At 40.8% G+C, this 23,106-nt stretch overlaps 1 protein-coding gene across 1 annotated transcript in view; it reads left to right on the top strand.

Annotated features, from left to right (window-relative positions):
- Window positions 1–273: 273 nt before the first annotated feature.
- LOC124804813 (probable cytochrome P450 6a14) overlaps window positions 274–23,106 on the top strand; it is a 65,000-nt gene continuing 42,167 nt past the window's right edge. Inside the window, exons 1-3 of the mRNA XM_047265152.1 lie at window positions 274–405; window positions 8,346–8,692; window positions 16,575–16,925. Coding sequence (XP_047121108.1) covers window positions 8,357–8,692; window positions 16,575–16,925 — 687 coding nt within the window. The 5' untranslated portion in view covers window positions 274–405; window positions 8,346–8,356. The remainder of the gene's footprint in view (window positions 406–8,345; window positions 8,693–16,574; window positions 16,926–23,106) is intronic.

The raw sequence follows: 23,106 nt of genomic DNA, 5'->3' as shown, positions 1-23,106 counted from the left end.
TCAATGGGTAGGAATGTGGAATAAATGATCTTTAGACTTTAGTCACGGTGTGTAGTCTCAGGTGGCTGGACTTTCTCACCTTTCGCCGTATGTTGTCTCAGATTCATCGTTACGCAGCACTTGGGTTTCGTGACTGACGGTGAGTGTGGACCTTGGAGCAGCGAGACTACGCGGACCTGTGGCCTTCCGCTTCACAGAGGCAGGATAACCGGTTTGTCCTTCCTGTGGTTACCCCCACCCTGACCGCCTGCAGTTTTGGTCCACTCCTCCGCGAGAAAGTCGCAAGTCATCATTACAGCAGAAGAATTCCGTCAAATAGCCGCTTGCAGCGGGTAGCGGGCACAGTACGCCACTGATCTGCCATTGGGCGAGACGGTGAGCACCATCCAGGCTTCTCATCTAAAGGTCAGTGACATGTGACGTGACGAATACGGTACTTTCATATAATTACTGCTTATGTTATTTAGAAACAGTACCTGCCCAAGTGAGCGGGCATATAACGTCTTATAGGTTTCGGAATAGCGGTCGATACCATACCACATCGTAGACTAATTAATCATAAAGGTACGTTCATACGGAGTGTATTTACAGGTAAGCGATTGGCTTCATTTTTTTACTATTGATATCCATGAGTCTCATTGGAGAGTCAATGTTCAACAGAAAGAATGTACCGCCTGGAAGCCTTATAGGGCCTTTAATATCCTCAATATACATCAAAGAGTTTCCGGATAGGGTCAGAAACGCTGCCAAATTGCTGGGTGAAGATAGTATAGTGTGCCGGAAGGTATCATCGTTTCAAGATCGCGCGAAAACGCAGAACGACGAGGACGGACATTCAGCTTCATGTAATGAATAGTATCTCTTTGTAAGCATGTTAAATGCAACTCACGTACAGTGAAAACTCGACCTTCCGTGTTTATAAAGTAACAAAAGTCGAATTCTTTAATATATTAATGAGAATCTATTCGCATGCATATTCTATCATATAAAATGTTGCATATCTTAATGCGATGCACTTAAAGTAAAACTGCGTCTGAAATGTTAACATCAGAACTGCAAATGCTGCGTTATAGCTGCGAATATTACTGAAATAATTCTTTGATTTCTCTTTAACTGTTCGATCTTTCGAAGTGAGTCCTCGATACAGTGCTCTGAAAAAAATAAATGTTGTATTTAGGGCGGTAAATCAACTGTTCCCTTGTGCCAAAATAAAGTGAATAACTCTGTACAACGTGGAGTAACCGCAGATGCGACATTATTTTACGTTGGTATATCTGAACTGAAAATTCATCAAATCGCAATTGTAAATCTCAAAATTATTTGGAATGTCGTTCGGTGCAAGTTTGAGTTTGTCTATCAAAACAACAATAGCATTAGCATTACGCATGTACACATTATTCCAATTTTTTCGTCTACGCAAAAAGTGTCACCCTCTAGCTGCTTGTCTTTCGGTTGGACTCGTTACTCTTCATCTTCGAGGCATAACCTAAAACAAATATAGTTTCCATTTAATAAGGAAAGCTGTAACTATTTAAAACGAAGAAATTGAAAATTAGGACCTCACTTCAAATTTTGTGGTAACGGAGGTAAACACAGTCGAACAAAACAGTGTTGACACTGCGTATCGTTTTTTGTTATCCACAACGACAGCAGCGCTCCATTCGGCCAGCGAGCGACACTTCTGAATACGATATCGGATAAGTGTAAATAATAACGTTTACGTTGATTTCTAACACAGTTTTTAAAATTTGGGAGTGTACACAGTTCCTTTAAATATCGACTATAGCTAAAAAAGTACACCACATTTGTGAATATTTAGTTTCCTAAGGACCCTGGGATATACGAAACGGTGCATTACGAGACAGTTTATTTATGATTTTTTTGTAACGTACACACATTACCTTAATAGTGTCGTTTTCCTTTAGTAACAATAAATTGCTAGTACATACCCGAAGACCTGACATTTTACAGAAGAACGTTGTGTATGTATTCAACAAAGCGGAGTTTCGTTCGCCACACTCTCAGCTAAATTAATGAATGTGGAGCGTAGGAAACCTATATCTAATGAAATACCTACATTATTCAATGTACCAGATAAGCCATCACAACTGTAGCTTAAGGGAAAACCACGCAAACGTGATAATAAGTCGTCAAATGGAGTAAAACAATTTTCCTGCACAGGAGAAGCCATTTCCACAATTGTTGCTAAATTTGAGCCCCAAACAGCAAGAATCTTGAACACATTCGCTATTGAAGCAAAAGTAACTGCATTTACGATAATGCTCATGTGTTGGAAAGTCGAGTGAAGTGTAAGAAAGGGTGTATCATTGAATTCTATAAAGAAAATTTAAGGAGAGGGCGTATGGTAATAACAACAGACAACTACAGATACATGCGCACGAAGTGTGTTTAAATTCTCTTACTTTCAACGGATTATGCAACAAATAGGGACAAACTTGAAAGTATTCCTTCATGAATGAGTTGCAGCTCACATCATTGAATCAGTGCAATTCGGCTTTTTTTTTTACACATGTTTCACGATAATTCGTGTCTGTTTTGGTAACTTACTAACGGCTGGAACTCAAGAATAGGACAGTTGCTCCCTTAATCAAACAGAAAATAACTAAAAACAAACATTATCCATAAGAAGCATGTTTACTGCGTTCTCACCGACTGGAGGCCGAGTACCGTTCCAGCTGTCACGCGGATACAACTTCCGCGCCAGAGAGCGTCGTGACCGTATGTATTACACTGTAGCGGCAAATGAGCACACAATTAGACCTGCTTATTCTTAGAGCGAAAAAAACGACGCCAACAAACAAAGATATGTGTGGTCTGTGTTGCTCCTGAAGGCTTCGTCAATACTATGTTCTGTTTTCCACTGCTGACAACATCAGTGCCCTAGCTGTTGTTGCAATGTAGCAGTGGTATGCATGTGTTACTGTAAATCAACGGTCTGCAACATTTAAACGTGAACGGCCCTAAAATGAGATTTCCCGAAACGTTTTTACTTTCATGTGTCATTTCTATCATAGCACCCGATAAGTACGCGGGGTAGAATTTGGCAGCGTGTGGGAGACTGAGAAAAACATTTCTCAAGTGAGTTTGCCTGTATCCTTTCACCACTCATAAAGATTCCGTACACACTTGATTTGCTTTTGCGCACATCTATGACAAAGTATCTTTTGAATTATGTAACTTTCATCGGCCTCCTATTATAACTAATGATAAATCAAGACGTCAATTTTCGATGTTCAAGTATTAATACTGTGATATATTGCCTATAACAGTAACAATCAGACAGAATCTGATTACTAGATTAACGGGCAGCACATCGGGTCCCTAATCCCGTTTCGTTATTTAATGCCTAATATTAAGAAGTTACTGCAAATAGAAGGAGCACGTAAAACACTATTAGAGAATGGGAATGGAAGACTGAGAGACTGAGATTTTTTGTAAGACGATCTAACTGTAAAGGAAATTGCCTACAAGACCATTCTCGTCTAATTTTAATTGTTTCGGGGATTTAGGGTCCTCCTCAAGAAACAGTGACACTAGACGTCTAATGGATTCAGGGATGATCTGCTACGTTCGTAACTCGTACGTGCGAGGAGTACAAAAGCGTAAAATCTCAGGGACCTGAAATGGGAATTTTTCTCTGAGACACGACGTAGTTTGCGCGAAAACCTCTTCGGTATATGCAGACAGCGGGAAGAAGCAACAATGACTGCAGAGTTGAGGGCAGCAAATACAATTCGGCTGACAGTATCGTATAGTTCGCGCAGGCATGAATGGAACAGGGTAATAGAGGAAACTGCCACCCCCCCCCCCCCCACACACACACACACGCACACACACACCACCACCACCACCAAACACTACCTCACACACACACACACACACACACGCACACACACACACACAGTTAGCTTTCTACTGTTTAATAGGAGAATGGAGTACGCCAGAAGTTGCCTAGTGTTGGTACAAAATTGCATCTGCTACACACAGAACAATGGCTTGCAGAGTGTATACGCAGATGCTAATTTATTTCAGTCCCACAGTTGTTAACATTTGTTCTTTTGTTGACCTTCGCCATTGGAGATTATTTCTTAAACATAACGCTGATGGGTGGGCTAGATCCCTGACTTTATGCTTGTACCATTTTGTACACGAATATACACTCATAACCATTCACTGATATGACAGTTTTTAGTTGTCAAAATATGTTTCGAAAATATTCATCTTCCATTGGTATATTTATGATACTGCAATTGTGATCTTTTGTGCTACGTCATTTCCATTACGAAACAACAAATATTTGATCACAATTATACCTAGAACTGCTTATATCAGTCGTTACTGCAATGGATGTGATATTAGAGGCCAGTTTTTAGTAATATGTTATTTTTTCCAACTCTTTTATACCTTCTTTTTGTGATAGATCAAATTCCTATTCCGTCAGAATTCGTATAGAACTAAAGAAATATTATTGATGTGCGTCATCTTCCAGAATGTTGTTGGACATTATGGGATCCTTAACAGATACGACTGACAAAAGATATACAAAAAGAGAGGGCGACTCGATTTCTGTTTACAACTGCCACTCACGAGTGCTAAAATACTAGGATTTTGTTCCCTTCCACTTTGACAAGGACGCGTGAATATCGCCTCGAAATAATGAAAAACGAGAGCTCAGATGGAAGCATTTACGTCTTTCCCCACGCTCTGCTGCCGAGAGAAGCTGTAGAGGAGTCATTTGGGTGTAGTGATTGTGTTTTTCATCATCTGCCATGGAAGTGTGACTCAAGTAGATTTAGATACGATAGGAAACAACTCAGATGAAGCAATGAGGAATGTACTGCTTGAGTGTGAACAGTACTCACCGAAATATATTTTGAATATTAAAAACGAACTTAACGGTTACTAGTTGCTGACATTTATTTACAAAATAAGAGTAATTTTTTATTTCGAAAACTATTTTCGTCGCAGCTGCTTATACAATTGGTATTTATGAAATCATTTAAAATATTTATGACGAAAAACATACATAATTTTGTTTAAAAGGAATCTTATTTTAATGATATTTGCTCATACTGCTTTAGAACGTGTAAGGCTACAGACGCGAAATTTTATGATTATCGTAAGAATATTTCTGATTACAGCAAGCGCATATGCAGCTAAAACGGCACTTTTTAGAAACTAGTGATAATGTAATTGATCAAAATTGCATTTTACACTCCCAATCGATAGCTTGGAGAAATGGTGATAGACTCAGACGTTTGTAAGTCACTTGCGGAGGAACGTACTTTCAAGGTAGAGTTCTACTGACAACAGTTTCTAGTAGACTCTGAATGCTTTTAAAAGATTCTGTGGTCCCTCACTTTCGAGTGTCTGCAGCTATACGTGAAGTCACTGAAATATAAATACTTCTTTCATTTCGACTTCCAATGGCTACATGGAAACGTAGTAAAGTTACTCACCGCACAATTTAGTGTGTATATGTATCTTCAAAGAGACTCGTACATAAATGAAGAGACCACATATTGTTTGGAAATCATTCATTTTCTAATCAAACCAGTCGTCAAAAAAGTTCACAGGTAAGTAGAATATTTAAAAAATACAAGAAGTCATCCTGCTCATCAATGGAAATATTTAGAAGAAATAGTGAATGTCAGCACACTAATAATAAGACGGTTGGGTATGCAGTTTTAAAACCACAGTGACCAGATAGATTTGCCAGTGTAACCAGAAGTAAATGAATTCTGATTTTAGAAGTCTCCCTAGCCCCCTCCTTTCTCTCGCGCGTGCTCTCCTGCCCTCAGGAGCTGCAGGTGATGGCTCAACCGGTAAAAAGTTACTTCCTCACTCTGACACTTGGTTTCCGTTCTATAAACAGTTTGTTAGCCACCTAATATCCTCTGATCTCTTACTTTATAAATCAATAATAAAACAGAGGAGCTGTATGATAGTTACATGTGGAGGCACACTAATAAAACATAGCCTGTGAAAAACAAGAGTGAGGGACTGATGTATTAAATGTTCCAAGGTCTATTAGAAAATCCGCAACTCATAATGTTTAAATCCTGAAACAATTTCGTACTTAAATTTCTTGAAATAATATTAATTTGACAGGTGGGCATACTAAAGAAACTCGACACTGCATTTATCGGCCACAAGAAACTTAGCGGGTGCTTTACGGTGGCAAATAAATGAAGTGCAATATGAAAGCATTGTGAATACAGTAATAATTCCAGAATGAGATTTTCACTCTGCGGCGTTGTGTGCGCTGATATGAAACATTCTGGCAGATTAAAACTGTGTGCTGGACCGAGACTCGAACTCCGGATCTTTGCCTTTCACGGGCATGTGCTCTACCATCTGAGCTACGCAAGCACGACTCAAGGTCCGTCCTCACAGCTTCAATTCTGCCAGTACCTGGCTGGTAGGAGACGAGGTACTGGCAGAATTGAAGCTTTGAGGACGGATCATGAGTCGTGGTTGGGTAGCTCAGATGATAGAGCACATGCCCGTGAAAGGCAAATGTACCAAGTGCGAGTCTCGGTCCAGCACACAGTTTTAATGCGCTAGGAAGTTTCACACTAATAACTATTAAAATATTGAAAATGGAACTTTATCTTGATACAAATTTGGGGCGTGTTCAATAATTTGGATGAGAATTAACAGAATGAGAAATATAAATAAAGCGTGTGCAGTTAGAAAATGATGATATACGAAATGAATGAAAACGACAATTTTGTATGAAAAGTCCGAAGTTTATCGCGTATTTTAAGCAGGAACACATTGCCCAGATACATTACATACTCAAATGTAAATTCATATTTAACATGTTTATTAATTATGAAATAGCTATGGCAACGCATGTGATGGTTCTATTACGAACGATAGTACCGGCCATTAAAACTGCTACACCAAGAAGAAATGCAGATGATAAACGGGTATTCATTGGACAAATATATTATACTAGAATTAGCATGTGATTACACTTTCACGCCATTTGGGTGCATAGATCCTGTGAAATCAGTACCCAGAACAACCACCTCTGGCCGTAATAACGGCCTTGATACGCCTGGGCGTTGAGTCAAACAGAGCTTGGATGGCGTATACAGGTACAGCTGCCCATGCAGCTTCAGCACGATACCACAGTTCATCAAGAGTAGTGACTGGTGTATTGTGACGAGCCAGTTGCTCGGCCACCATTAACCAGACGTTTTCAATTGGTGAGAGATATGGGGAATGTCCTGGCCAGGGCAGCAGTCAAACATTTTCTGTATCCAGAGATGCCCGTACAGGACCTGCTACATGCGGTCGTGCATTATCCTGCTGAAATGTAGGGTTTCGCAGGGATCTAATGAAGGGTAGAGCCACGGGTCGTGACATATCTGAAATGTAACGATCACTGTTCAAAGTGCCGTCAATGCGAACAAGAGGTGACAGAGATGTGTAACCAATCGCACCCCATACCATCACGCCGGGTGATACGCCAGTATGGCGATGACGAATACACCTTTCGAATGTGCGTTCACCGCGATCTCACCAAACACGGATGCGACCATCATGATGCTGTAAACAGAACCTGGATTCATGCAAAAAATGACGTTTTGCCATTCGTGCACCTAGGTTCGATGTTGAGTACAGCATCGCAGGCGCTCATGTCTGTGATGGAGCGTCAAGGGTAACAGCAGCCAGGGTCTCCGAGCTGACAGTCCATGCTGCTACTAACGTCGTTGAACTGTTCGTGCAGGTGGTTATTGTCTTGCAAACGTCCCCATCTGCTGACTCAGGGATCGAGACGTGGCTGCACGATCCGCTACAGCCATGCGGATAAGATGCCTGTCATCTCGACTGCTAGTGATACGAGGCCGTTAGGATCCAGCACGGCGTTCCGTATTACCCTCCAGAACCCACCGATTCCATATTCTGCTAACAGTCATTCGATCTCGACCAAGGCGAGCAGCAATGTCGCGATACGATAAACCGCATTGATGGTACGCATTTCTCCTCCTTACACGAGGCATCACAACAACGTTTCACCATGCAGCGCCGGTCAACTGCAGTTTGTGTATGAGAAATCGGTTGGAAACTTCCCTCATGTCAGCACGTTGTAGGTGTCACAACCGGCCCCAACCTTGTGCGAATGCTGTGAAAAGCTAATCATTTGCATATCACAGCATCTTCTTCCTGTCGGTTAAATTTCGCGTCTGTAGCACGTCATCTTCGTGATGTAGCCGTTTTAATGGCCAGTAGTGCAATAAAAGTAATTCTTCACGTGGCAGTCTCCTTGATCTACATATGCAGTACTAACGTCGCCCGCATCGTTTCCGCAGAGTTTCGCACCATGTCGCTCACCGGATCCCTCCTGGGCGACGCGGCGGCTGCTGCGGTCTTCCTGGCCGCCCTGCTCGTTCTCGCCTGCAAGTGGATGTACGGATACTGGAAGCGGCGCGGCGTCCCGTCTCTGGAACCGGAATCTGCGTTTGGCAACTTTAAGGACATCATTCTGAACCGCAAGAACTTCGGCGAAGGCTTGCAGGAGCTGTACTGGCGCTTCGACCCTCATCCTTTCGGCGGTGTCTTCATGTCTCTGAGGCCGGCGCTTCTCATCAGAGACCCGGAACTCATCAAGAGCTGTCTCGTCAAAGACTTCGGACACTTCCAGCACAGGGGCCTCAAGGTAAGGAGGGCATGAGGCACTACACGCCAACTGATATTCTACCCTTTGTTTATTCGTTCTTCGCTCTTAGAGGTTGTTATTTGGAAAGCTAAAATAGGCCAAATGCACGTTTTTGTTTGTGATAAAAGTGTAGCTATGATGCGTGTCTGGGTCTTGAAAGACACGCAGCAGACGTTGACAGACCAAGAGCGTTGTTTTTATCCACTTCTTTGAGTCAGCGTGCATTATCCACACACGATTAGTGTATATTGTGAAGGATGATTTGCCTCTTGCCTGTGATTTGTAAGCGATGCCTCTGCATGCTTGGAATGACATGGGGTTTCATTAGAACCAAAAAAAAAAAAAAAAAAAAAAAACAAAGTTCACAAAATGTCCGACAGATGGCGCTGGAGAGCAAAACGTCACTGACTGCGCATGACAATCGTGTATAAAAGGAGCTGTAATGAGAGAGAGAATCGCCGCTTCCCCTGCTTCCCCTTGCTCACCCCTCGTTTTCCATCCTCTCTGACCTTTCCCTTGGCAGTTTTCTTCTTCGTCGTGTGTGCTACAAGTGGGTGTTAAGTGTGTTGTTCTGGAGTGTTTTTAATACTGTGGCCGACTTTTAACCTGTGCTTGTCCGTTCAGTGTCTTCTCTGTGTTTTAAGAATCGCCAACTGCGGTCTTTTTTTTGTCTTCAGGTGACTTTTTTAACTATCCCCCTTGAACGTCTCCATGTCAGTCTATTTTTACCTCCATTTTCTCCCTTTACTTTGTTTTATGTTCCCCTTTTTCTTTAAATGCGAACAGTTTTAGGTTAGGCTTTACCGTGACTGTTACTGACATTAAATGAAACAACAAGTTCACTGTTACCAGTCACCGTTTTATTTATTTCCACGACGCGTTTCAAAGGTTTAAACCTCCATCATCGGGTGGATTTACATTAGTAAGTATTACATTTGTGTGTGTGTTGTGTTACGATTTTTTGGAGGAACTTGTGGCACTGCCTTCAGTGCTCACAGGTTCCTTTTGCTATCGTAACACATCACATGTATAGTGCCACATTTGTAAACAAATGTGGCAGTATAAATGTGATGTGTTTGTAAACAAATGTGGCAGTATGCATGTGATGTGTTACGATAGCAAAAGGAACCTGTGATCACTGAAGGCAGTGCCACAAGTTCCTCCAAAAAATCGTAACACAACACACACACAAATGTAATACTTACTAATGTAAATCCAACGGATGATGGAGGTTTAAACCTTCGAAACGCGTCGTGGAAATAAATAAAACGGTGACTGGTAACAGTAAACTTGTTGTTTCATTTAATTCCCCTTTTTCATGGCCTTATATATGTAGCAATTTATTCTTGTTTTAGTTGTCATGTCACTTGGCTGAAGAGCGGCGGATTGTGCCGCTGACAGCCCTCCCCGGCCCATGTGAGGCAGGGGAATGAAATCACAATAAAGAAAAATAAAAGAGAGAGAATGAGATGCGCCAGCAGTCGCAGCATATTGACGTTACCCGAAAATGCGTATTTAGTGAAGCTGTATTATCAGAATGGGGAATGTGCTACTTCAGCGTTACGATCCTATCGCCATAGGAAGGGGATTCGAATGGGTAAAGGTCCGTTGGCCAATGCAGCTATGGTGAGAATGATTTCGAAGTTCGAAGCCACGGGTTGTTTAGACGATAGACCCCGTAGTGGCCGACGGAGCACAAGGCGTAATGCTGTTGAGACAGTTCAGGAAGAAATGGAGACTGTAGCGGGTTCGTCTATGCACAGGGTTATACGTACGAAATCCATCGGCATCATGAACTGTTACCTGGCGATTTAGTGAAGCGGAGGGCATTTGCGGTGTGGGCGTTTCAAAAGATGGCGGAAGATGACGATTGGTTGAATAACGTGTTGTGCACCGACGAAGCTCATTTCACGCTCCGAGGGTCTGTCAACGCGCACAACTGCAGAATTTGGCCTACCGAAAATCCTAGAACTGTCGTGGAAACTCCATTGCACGACGAGAAAGTCACAGTATGGGTTGGATTTACCGCGTCTACCATTATCGGGCCTTTTTTCTTCGGGATAATGCGTGATTCTGCTTTTGTAACTGCTACCGTGACGGGTGAGAGGTACTCCGATACGTTACAGAATCGGATCATCCCCAGCATGGCTGATAAACACCTGCTGGAAGGTACGATGTTTATGCAGGATGGCGCTCCAATCCATATTGCTAGACGCGTGAAAGATCTCTTGCGCGCGTCGTTTGGTGATGATTGTATGCTCAGCCGCCAGTTTCGTCATGCTTGGCCTCCCAGGTCCCCAGACCTCAGTCCGTGCGATTATTGGCTTTGGGGTTACCTGAAGTCGCAAGTGTATCGTGATCGACCGACATCTCTAGGGATGCTGAAAGACAACATCCGACGCCAATGCCTCACCATAACTCCGGACATGCTTTACAGTGCTGTTCACTACATTATTCCTCGACTACAGCTATTGTTGACGAATGATGGTGGACATATTGAGCATTTCCTGTAAAGAACATCACCTCTGCTTTGTCCTACTTTGTTATGCTAATTATTGCTATTCTGGTCAGATGAAGGACATTTTTTTGATTTTTTGCATATTTTTGGTTCTAATAAAACCCCACGTCATTCCAAGCATGTGTCTCAATTTGTACCTCTCTATCTATAATATTCCGTAATTTATTCAGTTTTCAAATTTATACTGACCTTTCGATCACCCGGTATATATCTCGCCGTCATGCTACAATGGTACTATAGCCCTACCACTACTATTGTAATTTAGTATTCTATTACCTAAATAACAGAAAACACTGTCTCTATGTTGCTACGTAAAACCCTTCGACTAAATTTAATTTAGTTTCCAAGTAAAGTACACTATGGAAGGATAGTCCTGTTAATAGGAAAAGCTAATCAATGGAGTTACCCTTTTACAAGATTGGACCATGTTTTGTGTCTAATGGATAAGTAAATCAGATTATTCAATGCTTTTCCTAATATCATACCCATAGGTTAGAAAGAAAGGCAGTAAGAATAATATTATATTGAAGCTAGAACAACTCAGTTCCAAGTTCATTTAGTGGTTTATAAAATGTACTAATGGTCGCCAGCCTACCCAGGCAACGAAACAGTGAAGTATTGGAAAAGCATAAGTATGAATTTTGAATGCTTTCTTGCTATTGTTTAATTTGGTTCCTTAAACAAATATGACTCCAGTTAAACAATGCTGGACTGCACCCTTATACATTACGTTTTTAAAAGAGAAAAAGTCCACTAGATAACTTCAAGGAAGCTAAAAAGTTTGGCCAGTGGGGACTTTTGAAAAATCACTTTCTATAATCAAGAAACTTAAATGCTGAAATACTTAGATACTAAAGCACACACTTTTTATACTGAGCATTTCAATTCAAGAAAACCTCTTTCATACTGGAAATTACTTTCAAAAGCTATTACTCTTTGAATTAATTCTTTATAGTCATTTAACAGATACTAGAAACTTGGCTTCATTCTGATTTAATTTTATGTAAGTAAAGGTTTAATGTAACACTTTCGATTCAAGAAACCTTTTTTATTATTTACACAAAAATGATTGAAATGGTGCCTCTTTTATTAACTTCGCCCTTCATAAGTATGTAAAACAGGACACTCGGATTAATCGAACACAAGGAAGGAACCCTATATAGGTGTCTGATTAGGATGAGGTAACGGGGTGAACCAGTTTCGTTAAAGTTCAAGTATGATTATTAAAACACAGTTTAAATTAATGATTCACGTTGTACAAAATCAAAATACAAATAAATCTTACCTGGTAGCTGTACTTTTGGGTGTGGAGAGCAATTATGATGGCTACACTACCTACAGTACGGCCTCCAAGTATCTTGCTGTATGGGCTCAATTTCTCTTCTTGGCGCCATTCACTTTTATACACAGTAGCCCAACAACTCGCAGGTATGCCGTAAGCCGTTTGCAGTCTTCATCCGAGGCAATTTTGTGTAAATCAGAATGCAAAGATTATAATGCGCCACAAGAGTGTTGCCTCGTCACTGTTGCCTACAGACTGTATTAATTACTGCCCGCACTTGCTCTACGAAACGCGCCAAGTCGCTCTTGCCACCCTTTCCACTCCTCAGAGCCACTTTCGTTTCAACCAAAAGCACACTGCCCTTTACATAAAACCTATTACTTACATTGTCTCTAAGCGTGATCATTGCGTACAGTTGTCAAATTTACATCAACATGAACAGTTTATGTTGTTGCTGTTGGGGTCTTCAGTCCTAAGACTGGTTTGATGCAGCTCTCCATGCTACTCTATCCTGTGCAACCTTCTTCATCTCCCAGTATCTAGTGCAACCTACATCCTTCTGAATCTGCTTAGTGTATTCATCTCTTGGTCTCCCTCTACGACTTTTACCCTCCACGCTGCCCTCCAATACTGAAGTGGTGATCCCTTGATGCCTCAGAACATGTCCTACCAACCGATCCCTTCTTCTAGTCAATTTGTGCCACAAAATTCTCTTCTCTCCTATTCAATACCTCCTAATTAGTTATGTGATCTACCCATCTAATCTTCAGCATTCTTCTGTAGCACCACATTTCGAAAGCTTCTATTCTCTTCTTGTCCAAACTATTTATCGTCCACGTTTCACTTCCTTACATGGCTACACTCCATACAAATACTTTCAGAAACGACTTCCTGACACATAAATCTATACTCGAAGTTAACAAATTTCTCATCTTCAGAACCGCTTTCTTTGCCATTACCAGTCTACATTTTATATTCTCCCTACTTCGACCATCATCAGTTATTTTGCTCCCCAAATAGCAAAAGTCCTTTACTACTTTAGTGTCTCATTTCCTAATCTAATTCCCTCAGCATCACCCGACTTAATTCGACTACATTCCATTATCCTTGTTTTGCTTTTGTTGATGTTCATCTTATATACTCCTTTAAAGACACTATATATTCCATTCAACTACTCTTCCAAGTCCTTTGCTGTCTCTGACAGAATTACAGTGTCATCGGCGACCCTAATAGTTTTTATTTCTTCTCCGTGGATTTTAATACCTACTCCAAATTTTTCTTTTGTTTCCTTCACTGCTTGCTCAATATGCAGACTGAATAACATCGGGGAGAGGCTACAAACCTGTCTCACTCCCTTCCCAACCACTGCTTCCCTTTCGTGTCCCTCGACTCTGATAACTGCTATCTGATTTCTGTACAAATTGTAAATAGCCTTTCGCTCCCTGCATTTTACCCCTGCCACCTACAGAATTTGAAAGAGAGTATGCCAGTCAACGTTGTCAGAAGCTTTCTCTAAGTCTACAAATGCTAGAAACGTAGGTTTACCTTTCATTAATCTAGCTTCTAAGATAAGCCGTAGGGTCAGTATTGCCTCACGTGTTCCAGTATTTCTACGGGATCCAAACTGGTCTTCCCCGATGTCGGCTTCTACCAGTTTTTCCATTCGTCTGTAAAGAATTTACGTTAGTATTTTGCAGCTGTGACTTACAGAACTGATAGTTTGGTAATTTTCACATCTGTCAACACCTGCTTTCTTTGGGATTGGAATTATTATAATCTTCTTGAAGTCTGAGGGAATTTCGCCTGTCTCATACATTTTGCTCACCGGATGGTACAGTTGCGTCAGGAGAGGCTCTCCCAAGGCTGTTCTCCATTTTCATAATATTGCCCTCAAGTACATCACCCTTGTATAGACCCTCTATATACTCCTTCCACCTTCCTGCTTTCCCTTCTTTGCTTATAACGGGGTTTCCATCTGACCTCTTTATAGTCATACAAGTGGTTCTCTTTTCTACAAAGGTCTCTTTAATTTTCCTGTAGGCAATATCTATATTACCTCTGGTGAGATATGTCTCTCCATCCTTACATTTGTCCTCTAGTCATCCCTGCGTGGCCATTTTGCTCTTCCTATCGATCTCATTTTTGAGACGTTTGTATTCCTTTTTGCCTGTTTCATTTACTGCATTTTTATATTTTCTCCTTTCATCAATTAAATTCAATATTTCTTCTGTTACCCAAGGATTTCTACTAGCCCTCGTCATTTTACCTACTATATCCTCTGCTGCCTTTACTACTTCATCCCTCAAAGCTATCCATACATCTTCTACTGTATTTCTTTCCCCCATTCCTGTCAATTGATCCCTTACGTTCTCCCTGAAACTCTGCACAACCTCTGGTTTAGTCAGTTTATCCAGGTCCCATCTCCTTAAAGTAGCACCTTTTTGCAGTTTCTTCAGTTTTAATCTACAGTCCATAACCAATAGATTGTGGTCAGAGTCCACATCTGGCCCTGGAAATGTATTACAATTTAAAACCTGGTTCTTAAATCTCAGTCTTACCATTATAAAATCTATCTGAAACCTGTCAGTATATCCAGGCTTCTTCCATGTATACAGCCTTCTATTATGATTCTTGAACCAAGTGTTAGCTATGATTCAGTTGTGCTCTGTGCAGAATTCTACCAGGCGGTTTCCTCTTTCATTTTTTCCCCCCAATCCATATTCACCTACTACGTTTCCTTCTCTCCCTTTTCCTATTACCGAATTCCAGTCACCCATGACTATTAAATTTTCGCCTCCCTTCACTATCTGAGTAATTTCTTTTATCTCATCATACATTTCTTCAATTTCTTCGTCATCTGCAGAGCTAGTTGGCATATAAACTTGTACTACTGTAGTGGGCGTGGGCTTCGCGTCTATCTTGGTCACAATAATGCGTTCACTATGCTGTTTGTAGTAGCTTACCCGCACTCCTATTTTTTTATTCACTATTAAACCTACTCCTGCATTACCCATATTTGATTTTGTATTTATAACCCTGTATTCGCCTGACCAAAAGTCTTGTTCCTCCTGCCACCGAACTTCACTAATTCCTACTATATCTAACTTTAACCTATCCATTTCCCTTTTTAAATTTTCTAACCTACCTGCCCGATTAAGGGATCTGACATTCCACGCTTCGATCCGTAGAACAGTTCATATACACAAATATACACAGTTTATATACACAAATATTTTTGAATACAAAATGTCATCAGAAAATTATTTAACGTAATAAATCAATTTACATAGTATTTTACATGCAGTACTCATATACAGGGCAAAGAACTTCAACGTCCAATATAGTACACTTTACATTTATAGTAAATCTAGTACCAACATTCGAGAATTTCAAAGTAAAAAATTATGAAAACTTAAATGAACGATAAACAAATAATGTTATAGTACCTCTGACGAAAAAAACGTTAATATAAAGTTATAAGACGTTTAAGTTTTAAGAGAGAATACCCTCGGTAGGGTCAAGAAAAAAATCCGATACACTGCACGGTTTCCGAGCTATTTAGCACTGAATCAGTTTTAATTGCACGCGATAACAATTGGTAACGGACCAACATGTGTTAGTCCCTGAGTTTTTAGTTCTTGAAATGTTCATTACTAGTTAAAATGTGCCTTTTTCTGAAGTGATAAATTTAGGCTGGGTGAGCAAACGCTACATTCGTTCGGTTTGGGGAAACCGATTGAGGAGCACGTTTGGCGACCCTGTCTGACAGGCTGCTTGAATTTTCGGTCCCGACAACCTGATTGGCTAAGAACTCGGAAAATGTGCAGGGGATGGACTTTTTTTTTCCTTAGGAATTTTTTCTGAGCACAGTCTCCCTTGCAACGTCCTTAGAAGCTTTTCAAACTGTTTCTGACCACCCTGTGCATTCCAGTGTAAGCAGATACTAAAACCAATGCTCAGATTATGAAGAGTGTGGCTGTAGTTTACCACCGTTGGCGAGTCAGGTAAGTTGTGGGACTCGGCACGTAGCGTGGGAGGAACTCGGGCGCTGATTGGTGGGCCGGCTTGCTTGTTGTGAACAGGTAGACGAGAAGCACGACCCGTTGAGCGCCCACCTGTTCAACCTCAGCGGGCCGCGGTGGCGAGCGTTGCGCACCAAACTGACGCCGACGTTCACCTCGGGCAAGATGCGACTCATGTTCCCGCTGATGGAGGCGTGCGCGCGCGAGATGGTCGCCGTGCTGCAGCCGCTCGCCGAGGGCCGCCAGGAGGTCGAGATCAAGGAGTGGAACGCCAGGTTCACCACTGACGTCATCGGCACCTGCGCCTTCGGCATCCAGTGCAACTCACTGCGCGATCCCGAGTCCGAGTTCCGAAAGATGGGGCGCAGCATCTTCACCTCGCCCATACGAACACTCTTCAATTTTGTACTGGTAACGTACAAATGCTCGTTAATGAGATCAACATTACTAACCATCGAGTCTGTTTTATATTTCCTAATATAAGTCCTAAACATTGAAATATCTTATCTTAGTCTGCTTACTACACCCCTTTCGCTGCTAGCCCCTATCGTTGTTAATTACAAGCAGGTGCTTCACCTGTGAGCAGCAACATGGTTCCATGCCGAGCGGAGACACTTCTGCGTCAACTAGGGATAACTGTTGGGAAACTTGTGTAGTGTCTTCGAGGCTAGTGGAATGTTATTAGAGCCCAGTTACTTATCCATTATATTTAAACCTGGTCGTTCTTCCACACTAGGATCGGCCGTTTCACATTCAGCTGCGAGTAGCATTCTACACTGAAACGCCAAAGAAATTAGTGCAACTGCCTAATATTATGTAGGGCTCCCGAGAGCACACAGAAGTGCGCCAACAAGACGTGCCATGGGCTCGACTAATGTTGAAGTAGTGCTGGAGGGAATTGGCACCATGAATCCTGCAGGGCTGTCCACAAATCCGTAACAGTACTAGAGGGTGGAGATCTCATCTGAACAGCAAGTTGCAAGGTGTCCGAGATGCGCTCAATAAAGTCCATATCTGCCGAATTTGGCCGCTAGCGGATGTGTTTAATCTCAGAAGAGCCACTCTGCAGCAATTCTGGACGTACGGGGTGTTGCATTGCCCTGCTGGAATTGCCCAAGTCCGTCGCAATGCCCAATGGACATGAATGGATGCTGGAGATCAGACAGGATGCTGACGTACGTGTCGCCTGACGCAGTCGTATCTAGACGTATCAGGGGACTCTTATCACTCCAACTGCACATTCCCCATACCGTTACAGAGCGTCCACCGGCTTGAACAGTCCCCTGCTGACATACAGTGTCCATGGACTCATGAGGTTGTCATCATACCCGTGTACACGTCCATCCGACCGATACAATTTGTAACGAGACTCGTCAGATCAGGCAACATGTTTCCAGTGATCAACAGTCCAATGTCGGTGTTGACGGACCTGGCAGCGATGTCGGAGATTTGATGCTGTTGTTGTTGTTGTTGTTGTTGTTGTGGTCTTCAGTCCTGAGACTGGTCTGATGTAGCTCTCCATGCTACTCTATCCAATGCAAGCTTCTTCATATCCCAGTACCTACTGCAACCTACATCCTTCTGAATCTGCTTAGTGTATTCATCTCTTGGTCTCCCTCTACGATTTTTACCCTCCACGCTGCCCTCCAATACTAAATTGGTGATCCCTTGATGCCTCAGAACATGTCCTACCAATCGATCCCTTCTTCTAGTCAAGTTGTGCCACAAACTTCTCTTCTCCCCAATTCTATTCAATACCTCCTCCTTCTTGTCCAAACTATTTATCGTCCATGTTTCACTTCCCTACATGGCTACACTTCATACAAATACTTTCAGAAACGACTTCCTGACACTTAAATCCATACTCGATGTTAACAAATTTCCCTTCTTCAGGAACGCTTTCCTTGCCATTGCCAGTCTACATTTTATATCCTCTCTTCTTCGACCATCATCAGTTATTTTCCTCCCAAAATAGCAAAACTCCTTTACTACTTTAAGTGTCTCATTTCCTAATCTAATTCCCTCAGCATCACTCGATTTGATTCGACTACATTCCATTATCCTCGTTTTGCTTTTGTTGATGTTCATCTTATATCCTCCTTTCTAGACACTGTCCATTCCATTCAACTGCTCTTCCAAGTCCTTTGCTGTCTCTGACAGAATTACAATGTCATCGGCTAAACTTAAAGTTTTTATTTCTTCTCCATGGATTTTAATACCTTCTCCGAATTTTTCTTTGGTTTCCTTTACTGTCTGCTCAATGTACAGATTGAATAACATCAGGGATAGGCTACAACTCTGTCTCACTCCCTTCCCAACCTCTGCTCCCTTTTCATGACCCTCGACTCTTATAACTGCCATCTGGTTTCTGTACAAACTGTAAATAGCCTTTAGCTCCCTGTATTTTACCCCTGCCACCTTCAGAATTTGAAAGAGAGTATTCCAGTCGACATTGTCGAAAACTTTCTCAAAGTCTACAAATGCTAGAAACGTAGGTTTACCTTTTCTTAATTTAGCTTCTAAGATAAGTCGTAGGGTCAGTATTGCCTCACGTGTTCCAATATTTCTACGGAATCCTAACTGATCTTCCCAGAGGTCAGTTTCTACTAGTTTTTCCATTCGTTTGTAAAGAATTCGCGTTAGTATTTTGCAGCCGTGACTTATTATATTCACGGTACACTCGCGAAATGGTCGTACGGAGATGCTACCTTGGAGATGCTGCGTCCCATCGGTCCTGTGACGACTATAACACCACATTTAAACTCTCTTACACCTTGATAACCTCCCTTTGTAGCAGCAGTAACCGATCTAGACACTTTTTGTCTTATATAGGCGTGGCCGACCGCAGCGCCTTTTTACATATGTATGTATTTGAGTACGCATGCCTCCACTAGTTGTGTTTGGCGCTTCAGTGTATCTCACGTCTGATGTTAACAACTAGCGCCCAATCTCACAACTGACAGCTTCTTACAAAATTCTTACAAAATTGTATTTTCAAGAGTAGCTTACTTTCGGCCATAATGGCTACGTTTATGAACCCTGACTGTATTTAATAATTATTTATTTACTGTTTCTGCTACTAGTCACTTTTTAATTTTTTGTTTCATATTTAATCTAACATAAGACAACGCGTTTCGAACACATTCTGCTCATCTTCAGGCGTTTATACGTACATATAGAGAAATGTTACTTAAAAATAAACCGTCTTAATCTAGATTAAGCTCGAACTCTTTGTCCATTCTTTGTTATTGTAGTGGCTGGTGTGGCATTTGGGGGGAGGGAGGCATTGGATAGCCAGAAGTCGATGTCAGTGATATCTTCTGCTGGTTCTTTTCCCTTGGGGTTGACTATGTATTATATCACAGCCATAGAATGTAGACAGTTTTTCATCAGTTGTGTGTTGCGAAAATAGCGTGAAAGGCTTTTTCATGACAGTTAATCACTTACGACTTCATCACCTTGCAGCTTCACTTGCATCACCGGTGTGATGGAGGAGCTGTTGAGTAATTTTACACTACTGCACATTGTATTTTGTCACTGATTTCCGACGTCATTAGCAATACTTTTCGAAAAGACAGAAGTAAAAATCAGCTTCAGCACCAAAAACAACCTAAGTGGGAAGCTTACTCACAATATAAAACCACCAGATACAATTCTTGATGCAGCTGGCATTTAAAAAATTACCTGGAGCCAATGTAATAAATATTATATCGGGCAAACACGCAGAAATTTCACAACTCGATTCAAAGAACATTTAGACTGCTAGAGACTTGGTAAACGTAAGAAATCAACTGTCGCAATTCACATAAAAGACACAGGTCACCCTTTGAAATACGAAGACAGCCTTTTTAACAAATTCAGTAGCCTACATAATATATTCAATTCACCCTAGAACAGGAAGACAACAACACCATACCTTTTCTTGACTTAAAAATAACAAAACAGAACCAAAAGGTACCTTTCAATGTTTACAGAAATCCTACTGGCACTGACACCACTTAACCAAATTCCTCTACACATCTCTTCTCCCTCAAAAAGCTGCTTATAGATCAATGCTGTACAGAGCACACAAATTTCCACTTCACAATACAGAACTCCAACAGGAAATGGAAACCACAAGATATACCGAAATAACAATGGATATGTTCTTCTCTAATTAATACCATGCCAACACAGACAGGAAATAAACTGGACAAACAACATCAAACTACACTCACAACTGACAGTGCCTCAGAAGTTAAATATGTAAAAATACCATATCTTGGAATAACATCCCACAAATTAGCAAGATTATTCAAAAACACAAAAGTAAAAATCAGCTTCAGTGCCAACAACAACCGAAGTAGGAAACTTATTCACAATGTAAAACCACCAGATACAAGTCTTGATGCATCTGTCATTTACAAAATTAAATGCAACCAATGTAATACATATTATACCGGCCAAACAAGCAGAAATTACAGAACTTGATTCAAAGGACATTTAGACTGCTACAGACTTGATAAATCTAACAAATGAGCAGTAGCAACTCACATAAAAAACACAGGCTAATCTTTGATAATCGAACATAACCTCGAAATTTTACACAAAATAGGAAAAAGTAAAGGATTGGATATCATGGAAGAAATTGAAATTTTCAGACATAATACAAAGCATGGAGATAACATTGTTAATGAGATATCCGAATTCAAAAACTCAAAATTCTTCAGTAGTCTTAAGTCACTTTTAACTAAATAGATTCAAGATGTGTCAGTGTAAATAATAACTACAAATCCACCAGAATATCAATGCAAGACCTTGATGATCGATACTGACACAAATGCTACAAGTCCGCCTTCTTGTGTTACGGGCTTAATGTCTACATGTATGTAGAAGCAATTTGTACAGTGAATTACGTCGCAAATCAGTGACAAAATACTATCCGCTATTGTGAAATGTTACTCAACAACTCTGCCATTACACCATTGATGCAAGTGAAGCTGCAAGGTGACGAAATCGTCATATAAAAGCCTTTCACGCTGTTTTCAGAACACAAAACTGATGCAAAAGTATCTGCATCCTGTACAGGTCGTTATATAATACATAGTAAACCACAAGGGAAAAAAACCAGCAGGAAACATCACTGACATGGATTTATGGGCATCCACTGTCCCCCTCACTCCCCCCCCCCCCACCAATGACACACCAGTCACTACATTAACAAAGAATAGACAAAGAGTTCTAGGTTAATCTAGTTTAAGACATTTATTTTTAAGTAACATGTCTCTGTATGTATGTATAAACGCCTGAGGATGAGCAGAACATGTTCGAAACGCATTGTATTATGTTAGATTAAACACAAAACAAGAAATGGGTAAGGGACTGGTAACAGAAGTTGCAGATAAATTAAGCTTCACATATAGTACTAACAAAATATCAATTTGATTTACAGAAAGACTCGTCAATAGAAAGTAATATATCTAATTTCACTGATCAAATATTAAATGCTCTGAATGATGGAACATCACCTATTGGGATATTTTGTGTTCTCTCTAAGGCATTTGATGGAGTGAATCATGAAATTCTTCTAGTTAAGCTGAAATATTGTGGTTTGAGTGGGACAGTGCAATAATGATTTAATTCATATTCAACTGGAAGGATGCATAAGGTTGAAAGTAACAGTAGAGGTAGCCTCCAAAAATCAGTAGAATCCTCTAACTTGGGATGTATCATGAACGGCGTACCCCAGGTTCAATCTTGGGTCCCTTATTGCTCTTGATATGCATTATTGATTTTCCACTCTATATTCACGAAGATGCAAAGCTAGTTCCTTTTGCTAATTGTACAAGTATAGTAATCACAACCCTCAAACAAGAATCAGGCGAGGAAATTGTAGATAATGTCTTTCAGAAAATTATAGAGTGGTTCTCTGCAAATGGACTCTCATCAAATTTTGAGAAAGCACCGTTCATGTAATTCTGTACAGTAAATGTTATAACACCATTGATAAATATAGACAATGAATAGAAGTCTGTTGCTACGGCAAAATATTCAAAACTTCTAGGTGTGTGCACTTATGAGAAATTGAATTGGAAGAAATGCATTGATGATCTACTGAAACGGTTACGTTCAGTTATTTATGCTATTAGGGTTATTGCAAATTTTAGTGATTAAAAATATCAGCAAGTTAATCTACTATGCCTGTTTTCATTCACTGCTTTCATATGGCATGGTATTTTGGTGTAATTCATCATTAAGAGAAATGTATTGATTGCACAAGAGCACGTAATCGGAATAATAGCTGGAGGTCACCTTGCAGATTCTTATTTAAGGAACTCGGGGTATTCACAGTGCCTTCGCAATACACATATTCACTTATGAAAATTGTTATTAATAACCAGTCCCAACTCAAAAATAATAGCGAAGAGTATAACTACAATATTAGTGGAAAGAAATTTCTTCACTGTTGCGGGTTAAATCTGAGTTGGGCACTGAAAGGGGTGAATTATGCTACTACAAAACCCTTCGTTCATTTGCCAAATAGAGTTACAAATCTGACAGAGAGACAAGCAACATTTAAAAACGAATTAAAAGAATTTTTGAATGACAACTC

Source organism: Schistocerca piceifrons, chromosome 7 (genome assembly GCF_021461385.2).
Source record: "Schistocerca piceifrons isolate TAMUIC-IGC-003096 chromosome 7, iqSchPice1.1, whole genome shotgun sequence".
NCBI lineage: Eukaryota > Metazoa > Arthropoda > Insecta > Orthoptera > Acrididae > Schistocerca > Schistocerca piceifrons.
The sequence above is the reverse complement of the archived record's forward strand: the minus strand, read 5'-3'. Positions and strand labels throughout refer to the sequence as shown.